This window comes from Neophocaena asiaeorientalis, unplaced genomic scaffold, assembly GCF_003031525.2.
Source record: "Neophocaena asiaeorientalis asiaeorientalis breed wild unplaced genomic scaffold, Neophocaena_asiaeorientalis_V1.1 scaffold597, whole genome shotgun sequence".
NCBI lineage: Eukaryota > Metazoa > Chordata > Mammalia > Artiodactyla > Phocoenidae > Neophocaena > Neophocaena asiaeorientalis.
The window spans coordinates 2,112,035-2,124,185 of record NW_020172664.1 but is presented as its reverse complement, the minus strand read 5'-3'; the positions used below and the strand labels follow the sequence as shown (position 1 = coordinate 2,124,185).

The 12,151-nt window shown below is 35.4% G+C and overlaps 1 protein-coding gene across 1 annotated transcript in view; it reads left to right on the top strand.

Moving 5' to 3' along the window:
* BTAF1 (B-TFIID TATA-box binding protein associated factor 1) overlaps positions 1–12,151 on the top strand; it is a 90,141-nt gene that overhangs the window by 25,736 nt on the left and 52,254 nt on the right. The window contains exons 6-14 of the mRNA XM_024739534.1: positions 1,483–1,619; positions 3,888–4,017; positions 4,294–4,362; positions 5,454–5,543; positions 6,236–6,331; positions 6,431–6,607; positions 7,317–7,457; positions 8,276–8,400; positions 11,108–11,228. Of these exons, the coding sequence (XP_024595302.1) occupies positions 1,483–1,619; positions 3,888–4,017; positions 4,294–4,362; positions 5,454–5,543; positions 6,236–6,331; positions 6,431–6,607; positions 7,317–7,457; positions 8,276–8,400; positions 11,108–11,228 (1,086 nt within the window). The remainder of the gene's footprint in view (positions 1–1,482; positions 1,620–3,887; positions 4,018–4,293; positions 4,363–5,453; positions 5,544–6,235; positions 6,332–6,430; positions 6,608–7,316; positions 7,458–8,275; positions 8,401–11,107; positions 11,229–12,151) is intronic.

Here is a 12,151-nt window from a genome sequence, read left to right as displayed (position 1 = left end):
GCAAGCCGCATAGCAGCTAAGCCTGTGCGCCACAGCTACTGAGCCTGTACTCTAGAGCCCATCAGCCACACCTACTGAGCCCATGTGCCACAGCTACTGAAGCCCACGCACCTAGAGCCCGTGCTCTGCAACAAGAGAAGCCACCACAATGAGAAGCCCATGCACTGCAACGAAGAGTAGCCCCCACTCACCACAGCTAGAGAAAGCCTGTGCGCAGCAACAAAGAGCCAATGCAGCCAAAAATAAATGAATAAATAAATAAAATTTTTAAAAATAAGGAAGACAATAGAATAAAATAAAGGAAAACAAAAATGTAGTAATGTGATCACAGTGTGGTATTTCGACATGGTGTAGGGAAATGAATGGGTAGGTGTATTAGAGAAAATGGGCTATAGACAGAATAATTGGATATGGGATGGCAGCAGCAAATTTGAGGTTTGCAGGATCCAAGTTTGATTGCTTTAGATGTCGTGGACCTTTGGGAAGAGTTGCTGAGGTTAGTTGTTGCCATAGGGTCATCACTGCTGCATTGCCTTGTGTATATGCCAGTGGTCCCTGGACCAAGTCTGTAGCAGGGTACCCACACCAGTGAGCCTAATTGGTTGTAGAAGTGTAAATTTCAATTGACTCTTAATCAGTTAAGGGCAGAAAGGATTTTTAGGCTTGCGCTCAAAGCATTTTTGTTCACATCCTTAATAATGTCTCCCATGAGTGCAAAAGAGATCAAAAACAGTATGCAGTGAGTGATTAAGAGGGGAAAAACATATAGGCTAAGTTAACTATAGGATGCTGGCCCAGTTACTAAAACTATATGGCTATAGTTATTTTTATTTTTTTCAGTAGAAGATGATTATCATTGTTTAAAAATTGACATTCTTTATTATAACTTTTGGATGGTAGTATGGTTTTTATTTTGTTTTTGCCTGTGTTGGGTCTTTGTTGCTGTATGCGGGCTTTCTCTAGCCGTGGCGAGCAGGGGCTACTCTTCTTTGCGGTGCGTGGGCTTCTCATTGCGGTGCTTCTGTTGTTGCAGAGCATGGGCTCTATGCACGTGGGCTTCAGTAGTTGTGTCTCACATGCTTAGTTGCCCCACAGGCATGTGGGATCTTCCCGGACCAGGGATCAAACCCATGTCCCCTGCATTGGCAGGTGGATTCTTAACCACTATGCCACCAGGGAAGTCCTAGTATGGTTATTTTGAAGTCTCACCTCTTCAAAGCCCTCACTGGGGTCAGGATCATACATTTTTGCCTTATCTGTGACAAATGAGCATTTCCTGGCAATTGAAAGAATAGGGGAGAAGGAAGAAGAGAGTGAAATTATGGTACAGTCATACAACAGAATAGCATGAAGCTGTCAAAGAAGAATGTAATCAATTTCTATATAGTGAAATTTACAGACTTTAGTCCCCTTCTGAGGCCGAGACTATGGGTATATATTCTAACTTCAGAAGTTCAAATTCAGCATTCTTTATTCTTTTAGACTCTCCAGGCAGCTGAATTGATTGACTCAGAGTTTCGAACAGGAATGAGCAATAGACAAAAGAACAAAGCTAAAAGAATGGCCAAGTTATTTGCAAAACAGAGATCCAGGGATGCAGTGGAAACTAATGAGAAGAGGTAATAATCTTTTTCTGCTTATTTAAAACAGTAATGTTGGTTAGCTTAAATCTGGGTCTGCTTGATTTCTAAAAACATTTTGATGACATTGTCTTTGGCTGTGGAGTACCATTTGGATTGTCTTTCTGAATTGTCAGAGAGTATTTACTATTACTAGGGACTAGGACAACTTTCCCAGAAAAATCCATGTATGCACATTTTTTTTTCTTAATAATTATGAGCCCTGAATGAGGATTGAAGATCTCCCAAGGGGAGTGCATTCCAGGTAGCAGGAACCAAGTGTAAATGCCTTAATCATGGAATATTCAAGAAACAGAAAGAAAGGCTGTATGACTGGAATGAGTAGACAGAAGGAAGAGTAGTAGAGAATGAAGTCAGAGAGATGGCCTGAGGACTACAAGTTAAGAATACTACATTTATAAACAGGGTATTATATCACCTGTTCCCTGGCTGGGGGCTAAGCCAAATAGTGGGTAATAATCCAGGCTTGTTTACCTAATTCTGCTGTAGGAAAGAACTCTGTGGGTAAAATCACTGTCCTCACTTTCTTAATGAGTTCATAAAAATGATACCTGTGTGGCTTGGAGTAGCATTTCTCAAGGAGTGGTTCAAAACAACCCCCTTCATAAACATTTTGAGAAGCTTGTTAAAATGTAGATTCTTGGGCCCCACTTAACTCTTAAATCAGAATCTTTAATGGTGTCTAAGAAATGTTTGAGGAAATGGTGCATTCATAAACACATGAGAGCCTATGAAAATAAGCTTTTGTTGCAGATAACAGAACTTTTGTTATTCTTTCCATTCATATAAAGCTAAAAAGTTAAGTGTTTACAGCGTTTATTTAAAAGCTAGGCATATGGTGGGGTAAACAATAAACATCTACTTGGTATAAATTTTTACTTGAAGTTGTTTTTTTAAGTATAAAATCTTTATTGATCTTGTTAACTACAGGTTTTTTTTTAAGTTAACAGCTCATTAGGATCGTGTAGTAACCTAGTAAGTGTTTTTACTGACTTGTATTCATTTAAGACTTTTACCCAAATATCTGAATATTGGAAATAATAGACCTTATTTTTCAGAGCCCATGACTCATTCATTACACAGATATTTATTAAATACTTTTTATGTGCCAGATACTGTTCTACGCTCTCATGATACAGTAGTGAATAAAATAGGTAAGCACTCCTGTCTTCGTGGAGCTTACATTCTAGAGGGAAAGATAGATGAGGAATAAGATAAATAATTATATTAATGTAAGGGTTAAGAAGGAAAAAAGAGGTAAAGCAAGGAACGAACAAGTGAAATGTTTTGTGGGGAGGGAGTTTTAAATTTTAGATAGGATGGTCAGGGAGAGATTCACAGAGGTTACTTTTCAGTAAAGATATGAAAGAAGTAAGGTTGCTAGCCAGCCCTGTGAACATCTTAAAAAGACATTCCAAATAGAGGGAATAGCAAGGACAAAAGCCTGGAAGTAGAAACATGCTTAACAAGTTCAGAGACAGTAAAATGACCAACCAGTGTGACTAGATTGAATTAGAAAGAATTAGAATAATAATAGTCTCCGATTTCTTTCATCACCTTACAGAAAAAATTGTTGGCCAAGATTGCACTATTAAGGTGGAAGGTGGGGCCTGGTGGATATCTATAGAAAATAATGCTGTGTATACCTTAACAATGCTAATTCTTTCTTTCTGTTAATAATTCAATAAAGCAGTTACTTGTCTTCTCCTTTGTAATATTTTGTTATTAGTCTAGCCTCTGTTTTTGTTCTTTTAGTCATAAAATTTTCCTCAAATTTTCTGCACACATTTTTCATCTTCTAATAGTCTTATCTCTATATTTTTCAAGAACTAGTAAGATTATAGTGTGTTGCTCAGTATATTAGTTTTTTTCAGGGTACAAAAGCCTTAAAAAAAAGTTATGCTGGGCCAGATTTAGGTTGTTAGGCCAAAAGAGTTTAAAATAAAAAGGAGAGGAGCTGGTTGTAGAGAGAAGGGGAAAAAAGAATACATTGTTAAATTTGAGATCCAGTCTGAAAGCAAGACGTCTTTGACCTTTTTACATTTATCAGTAAGAGTAGTAGGATGAAGTTTGCTCAAACATTTTTAAGCAGTTAATCTTAGTTATTTGATACATGAAATTGTAAGTAAACCATATAAGCAGAAAATGGCAAAACATTTGTTCAAATGATGGATTCTCTTACATTCATTATGGTTAACATTATCCTTTATTCACTTTTTTTAAATGCTGACTTTTTTTTTTTTTTAGCAATGATAGCACTGATGGGGAACCAGAAGAAAAGAGACGAAAAATAGCCAATGTTGTTATTAATCAGTCTGCAAATGATTCCAAAGTCCTGATTGATAATATTCCAGACAGTTCTCCCTTAATTGAAGAGGTACTATTGAAATGCCCTAAAGTGTCCTTTGAAATTATTTATAATTTTTTCATACTAATGTGTTAGTAGATGGTATATAATAATCTGTCACTTGAGAGAACTTTTATTATTAAAAATCTAAGTATCTTTACTTCATTAGTAAAAATTGTTAATTATTTAAAAATTTTAAAGCCTGACTATTATTATTAGTCCTACAAATAAATACACCGTATTACTTAAATTATTAGCATAAGATAGATCTTTTAAATTAGTAGTAATTCTGTTTTTCTTATTCAGACAAATGAATGGCCTTTGGAAAGCTTTTGCGAAGAACTTTGCAATGACCTTTTTAATCCCTCCTGGGAGGTAGGATTTCTTCATTACAGTTTCTCTCAGCTCTATTTTCTTGGCTAATGATAAGAACCATGTCAAGCACAATCTGTTCTGTCAGAATTCCTGTTCTTGCCCTGTATCCTTCTCAGAACCACTGGTCAGGGCACTTCTTATCACTCGCCTCTTAAATAGAAAGCTTTAGACTGATTTTCACCTTTCATACCCCTTTTGACATATTTCTTTAGTGAATTGTTCATTTCTTTTCATTCTTTTAGCTATGATATAAAGAGTTGCATATCTTCCAGACAGTAAAAATTTCATCTGGAAGTGGACAATTTTGATTAAGACCAGTAGTTTCCAAGCAGTAGCTTAGCCTCAGAAATATTTCTTCAAAGAAAATCTTGAACAGGTCTCATGTAAAAGAGATGAACTTGAAGTTCCTCTGGTTGAAATTGAGGGTTGGTAGTCTCAAACGATTCTGTCTCACTTCATTTGGCTTCTGAGTAATTTTAAAACACTGTTTTGGAATACCCTTTAGCACTCTTTCTGCTCCTTGATGTACTTCTATTTAAAGCTATTCAAGTCTTAAATGGGGTCTTGAGTAAGTGGATGCAGTGTCAGTGGCATGTTTCCTCCCTTCCAGATGACACTGCAGAAGGCTACAGGGCTACAGTAAAGTATTAGTCATGAGACATTTTATTTGAATTGTCTTCCTTTGATGCTTAACACTGGTAGCTTTGGAACTTAGTATTGATGTATTTATTTCTAAAATATTGGTGTTTGTGCTATAAAGAACATTATATGATGCTTTTCTCTCCTTTCCTGTGGATGATGCTGAATGCAAGTAGAGGTTAGAGGAGTGACAGCCAGGTGGATTAATATCTCAGAAGGAATTTAGAATAGCTGTTTTCTTGCCTTGATTTTTAAAAAAATTCCACATAATCAAAACTGTGAAATAAATATATGTAATTCTTCTTGGACAATAGAAGAAAAACACATTCTTGTGAAGTACTGCTTAGTTCCAATTTCTTAAAAATCGAATATCCCTTTTTCATATTGAAGCAAAGGTAAACACTGTTTCTTAAGCATTTAACCTCTGATATTTGCTTCTTGGTTCTTATTAGGTTCGACATGGTGCAGGCACTGGACTTAGGGAAATCCTTAAAGCTCATGGGAAAAGTGGTGGTAAAATGGGAGACAGCACTTTAGAAGAGGTAAGTGTAAGTGTAGAAAATCAATAATTATCACCAAGTTTCAGTAGGTGGCCTCTCTTTCCAAGACAGGGAAGTAACGGAGCCATGAAGCAGAAATGAGAGGTAAATAATAAGAAACATGGAAAGGTGAACATAAGGAAAAAGATAAAAAGGTTAGGAAGAGATTTATTTATATTATTTATAGACAGGAAGAATGAGTTCAAGGGAAAGATATGTCTGGAAATATTGAGTGGAAAAATATGTAGAAGCACTAGTATTTGAGCAGGATATAAGGGATTAGAATGTAGAGTAAGGTGAATGAAAGGATAGTTTAAAGGTCAGTAAGTAATATGGTGTTAAAATGGAGACACTGGTAATAGGCTAGATAATAGATACATGATAGATATAATTAATATCAGAGCAGCCTTAAGTGGTTTCTTAATTTCTCTTGGAGTGCAAGTAAAATAATAGAATTCATGAATTTAAAAAATTTTGGTACAGTATATAATAATCATCGAAGAGGATGTGATTAATATTAAAGATAGTAATTGGGACTATTCCATATTTTGGTTATTGTTCCTACAGCTAAAATAATCTGTCCCAGTATTTTGTTTCAGTTTACTATACTATAATAGTTTAGTTTTAGTTTTTGGACCTAATATGTTTCCCTTAATATGTTTTAATACGTTATTAAAAAGTGATCATTTTAACAGATGATTCAGCAGCATCAAGAGTGGTTGGAAGACTTGGTTATTAGACTCCTTTGTGTGTTTGCATTAGACAGATTTGGAGACTTTGTTTCTGATGAAGTAAGTATCGCCTAAGGGAGGCTTTACCCAATCAAATTTCAGATTCTTACAAAATAAGTTTTTTTGCAAATATGAGTTATCTTACTTTCTCATTTGTAGGTTGTGGCACCAGTTCGTGAAACTTGTGCTCAGACATTAGGTGTGGTGTTAAAACACATGAATGAAACAGGAGTTCATAAGACTGTGGACGTGCTGCTTAAATTACTTACACAAGAACAATGGGAAGTTAGACATGGTGGTCTGCTAGGAATAAAATATGCTTTGGCAGTTCGTCAGGTAAACACTTCAGTTTTTGAAGCATGTATGGGAGAGTTTTTTCCCCCTCTTAGTTTATTTTCATTAATTAAATGAATTGGCCCTAGATTCTTAGTGTTACAGGTAAGCCAGTCCTTCAAGATTTGCCTTGTTGAGGTAGTATCATAGAGATAGGTGATGCTAATAAGAATTCAAGTACAAATTAAAAGATAGGCTTGGAAACCTGTTTCTATTTCATAGCAAGACCAGTTCTCGGTGAGATTCCTAGTGTATGATCACAGGAGTAGCCTCTGGGAGCTGCCTTTATTGGGGCGATTGAAAAAAGGGTAGTTTGGAGTAATGAGAAGCAGGAAGAGATGGCTTTCTTTTCCCTCTTCTCTTGTATTCCCTTTGGTTGTCAGTGGTGTTGAATGAGAAATAGAAGTTAAGGTTCTAGCACAGGGGTGTGTATGTGTGTGCATTCACACTGGGAATTCATAGTCCCGCCTTGAAAACATGTTCTGATGTTTCAAGTCACAATGAAAAATGAAGTACTTGATACTGTTATGTTCTTTTTGAAATGAGATTAGTTACATAGGCATCTGTTGATGTTATTTTTCGTTTCCATTTACGTGATTCTTTTAAAATAAATATTGGAATTTGTGCTTCCATATGTAAATTTAATAAAAGATGTTTAAGCACAATAATTGTACTATAGAAAATTAATCTATTTTGATCTACTCTTTTACAGGATGTAATTAATACTTTATTGCCTAAAGTTTTAACTAGAATAATTGAAGGACTCCAGGATCTTGATGATGATGTGAGAGCTGTTGCTGCAGCATCATTAGTACCTGTGGTAGAAAGCCTTGTGTATCTTCAGACACAAAAAGTAAATATTTTTGCATTTTCTTCATGTAGAGCCTGTTTACATTTGAGGTGTAGCATGTTAGGAAAAACAGACTTTTTTCGCCATTCTCCATTTTTCTTATGACAAATAACCCTCTGATGCATGGAATCTCGATTATATATTATCCTTGGGAAGAGTGAACTGTGTCTATTTATCTTTCCCTTTCATGTACAGAATATGTAGGGAACTTCCTGGAGAAGGAAGCAACCATCCCTTCTTCATTTCATTCCCAGTTTTTAGGCATATGAGATTTTTGTTTGTTTTGATTTTGGTTTTGGCTTTTGGTTTTTTAATCTGGTTTCATCTTTGAAATGCCTCTTTTAAGATCTATCTGACTTCCTTTTGTATTATCAAAACTGGAACACATGTATTTGGGAGTGTGGCAAGCAGTACTTTGAAAGCTCAGAAACTAAATTTGTCCTTCCATGATGATTAGGAATGTATTAAATATATTAAATTACTTTACTCAGAGAGTCCTGACATGTGTGTCTACACTGTATTGGTTTCAAAGTTTAGTTTTTTACATAAAATAGAGTATTGGATAACTTATTTCCTGAATTCTCCATCCCATTATGAGCCTCATGAGAAAGGGCAGTGCCAAAGTAGAGTTGAGTGGCATTAAAAAGAGAGGTAGAGAATTGTTAAAGGCTTCTTAACTTTGCTCAAAACTGGCATTATCCAGGGTCATTGGGATTGTATATGTTGTTGAATCAGTAGTGACTCCTGAGATACAATTTGACACGACTCGGGAATATTTCTTGCAAAATTAATAACTGTTTTCTTGATAACTAATCTTACAGGTACCCTTCATTATAAATACATTATGGGATGCTCTTCTGGAACTAGATGATCTAACAGCTTCAACAAATAGTATTATGACTCTTCTTTCATCCTTGTTAACTTATCCTCAGGTTCAACAATGCAGGTAATTATTTCTATTCAGTGGAAAAAGTAAAAAGTGTTTACACACATTTCCAGATAATTAAGCCTAAAAATACAATAGTCTAGCACCGTTTAGAACAGTACGGTGAGTTGGGGATGCCAAAGACAGTTATTTCCAGGAGGACTTTTCTTCTTGACTGTCTAGCCACCAGCTCTTTTGGGGCAGGAACTTAGGTCATATTCTTGGGTTAGTTCATTTATATAATTCTTCGATTTGTTCATCCTGTAATAGTTAACATTAGAAATACAATTATTACATATTATTTTCACCTCTAGCCCCAGACTATGGAATTTTAGCCTTTGTGACATTTAGTTAATAGAATTACCGTTGAACATCAGTTTTATTTTTTCCAAAATTTGCTACTCTGTAAACTTTTTCTTTGTGATGTTCACTTCAACTCTTGTTCTTGATTTCAATAATCAGTCGTCAGGAAGGGAATACATAATAATGTAATATAATGTCCAAAGGCAGAGTCTGGGTGAAGCCAAAACATAAACCAAAAATTTTAAGTGTTTATTTTCCTATCCTGATATTTGAAATGAAGCTCAGCTAATTAATGTATTCCCTACCTTTTAGACTGGCTCCTGAATATTATTTTCTATTAATAGTATCCTTGGAGATAGAGAAGAAAATCGTATGCAACTTAAAAAAAAAAATCACAGATGAGAAAGTTATTCTTCTTAGCCTAGTGAGAGTGTTCAATGAATGTTTATGTGGTTATGATTATAAATGATTTCTGGTTCTGTGAGTGCATCTATTTCCAATGAAAATCATCAATGTGTGAAAAATGTTTCAAATAATACTGACCTGCTGGTAGTCCTTCAATGTTAAATTTAGGCTAGTAGGACAGCTCACAAATTGGAGTAGCAAAATAAATGCCTATAAAATGAAGAAAAAAGTTGAAGTGGTAGTGCATATATGGCGTTTCCTAATTTTCAGATGCTTTCATTGGTATAAGGATTAAATCAGTTAATCTATATGAAAACCCTTCTCAAGCTTCAAAATGCAAGAGTTCTTAATTACTCTGTATCAGGGGTTGGCAAACTTTTTCTGCCCAGATAGTGATGTTTTGGCTTTGTGGGCCATATGATCTCTGTCAAAACTACTCAACTCTGCCATTGTAGCACAAAAGTAGTCATAGATAATACATAAAGGAATGAACATGCCTGCGATCCAATAAACTTTATTTAAAAAAACCAAGTAGAGTGGATTTGAACTGTGAGCCTTAGTTTGTTGGCACCTGCCCTAAATAAAGACTTTGGACTTTAAAAAAAAATAATCAAGTGGACAGTGTCTGGAAAGCTAGATAATGTAAACAAAAATGAAAGAATGTAGTGAAAATTCCGTTAATTCAATGAGAAATAATGTAGTTTTTGATTTTTTTTTCAAAATTGCCTTAGAAAATTTGCTTCATATGTTTTGATATTTGGCAGATACTTTCCAGCTTATGTAAGAAGAAATGCAGCATGTATTTGGAGCATGAACAGTTACACTATTAACAAGACCTGTTACAATGCTTTTATAATACATATTTGACTGTTTTATGTCCGTGTGTGCATGTGTTTTAAGTTATAATTTTATAAGTAAATTTACTAAATGTGTAAATAAATTTAAGAAGTGATGTTCATACAAACCTGCAAGTAATGAAAATAGCATTAAAAGATGGACCTCCTGAGAGGAACCAAAAGAACAGATAAATAGTTACAACGACGTATTCTTTTTTCCTCATTTCTTTTTCTACAGAGTTATATATTTCAAGTGCTAGTTATAAATAATTTCCTAATTTGAGGTAACTTTTATAAATGACTCATGGATGTGACAGGAATCTTAGTCCAAGTTGTTAGCCTACACGTGGCTTTGCTTGCTTTCCCATTTAAAATCTAATCTGTGAGGGGCTTCCCTGGTGGTGCAGTGGTTGGGAGTCCGCCTGCCGAATCAGGGGACACAGGTTCGTGCCCTGGTCCGGGAAGATTCCACATGCCGCGGAGCGGCTGGGCCCGTGAGCCATGGCCGCTGAGCCTGCGTGTCCGGAGCCTGTGCTCCGTAACGGGAGAGGCCACAACAGTGAGAGGCCCGCGTACAGCAAAAAAAAAAAAAAAAAAAAAAATCTAATCTGTGAGAAGGAAGATAATTTGAATTTTCCTAACTTAGTAATGCTAGATCAGGATAACATATTTCAAATCTACTACCATACCATCTCTTGTTTCTTTTGATATGTGATAGAGATGGCCCCAAAGGGGGTTGTAAGTTATGTGCACCTATTGGTTACCCATTGGGGTTAGCCATGGGAAAGTAGTAAGGATTAGCAATCCTGATTTTGTGTAGGCTGACTACCAGCTAAGATACATGCCCCCATTTTCCTGAGTAAGAACAGACTGAGAATAAGTGCAGTTATATTGGAAAGTTCTAATTTGATAAAGGTTAATTCATGGCATTAGTGCCACAGAACAACCTAATGTTAATATTTCTACTCTTCTTTATGACCGCATTTGCTCTGTCTGTGCTGGTACTATATAATAACGGTTTTGAATGAGGGTGTTAAGCGAATGTTCATATGAAAATTGTATTGTCTTTTTAGAATTTATTCATCAAAAAAGATGCTAGGTCCACAAGGAATTGATACTTAGATAATGTATCAATAGAGCTTCAATTGAGAATGAGTAAGATTAATTTGTGTCTTCTTTATTAGTATTCAACAGTCACTCACAGTTTTAGTTCCACGAGTCTGGCCTTTTTTGCATCACACTATATCATCAGTTCGAAGAGCAGCATTGGAAACTCTGTTCACTTTATTATCAACTCAAGACCAGGTAAGAACTAATTACCATAGTAATCTTGAAATTTATATAAATTAATTTTGTAAAATAAATATGATCACCAGGTTACCCTTGCTTCACATAAAGATCAGGAGAATGCTAGGCCTAGTAAAATTGTATGGTGACTCTGTAGACACATAAGAAGGTAATCACCATAAGGGCGGAAATATTTTAATATTTTGTTGTAGGTTGTATTCCCAGCACTTGGAATATTGCTTAACACATGGATGGCCCTCAGTGAGTATTTGTCAAATGAAAGATTGATTGAATATTCCCTTCCTGTCAGAGACTTGTTGTTCATTCTTTTCTTGCTCTGTGTGGTTGACAGTTGGATGACATTTGAAGCTCTGCAGTATGACTCTAAAGACTGATAATAAAATTGCTAGGCACTTAACTTCTCTTAAGGATTACGCAATCTTAAGAGCATGGTATTTCAAAGGATAGTATACTTCAGGAATAACACAATGAAATGCCTACAGAGAACCTTCAGGTAATATCACTGTGTGAATGGAATCTGTTAATGAGCTGAGGAGTCCTTGCCCTGTCTGTAAAAGGCTTCACATTCCTATTTTAAAAATAGCCCTAAAGGTCAAACAAAATACTAGAATTTAGGGAAACACCATAAGGAATCTATTCTTCTATCATGCTGTTATTTATAGATACTGCAGTTTGAGACGGTTGTCTTCAAAAAGCAGTGATTAATTTTTTAGACAATATAGTAGGGATAAATGTCTCTTTTGTGTTCACTAACCATGCATTCATATGTGAATTAGGAATATTCCATGTAGACCTACTTTAATCTACAACATGATGTTGTGTTGCACTACCATGAATCAATGTTTGTAAAGTTTCGTTTTACATTATCTTTTTTGTCTAATCACAGTCTTCTAAGGAAAAACTATCAGGTCTGTTTTATA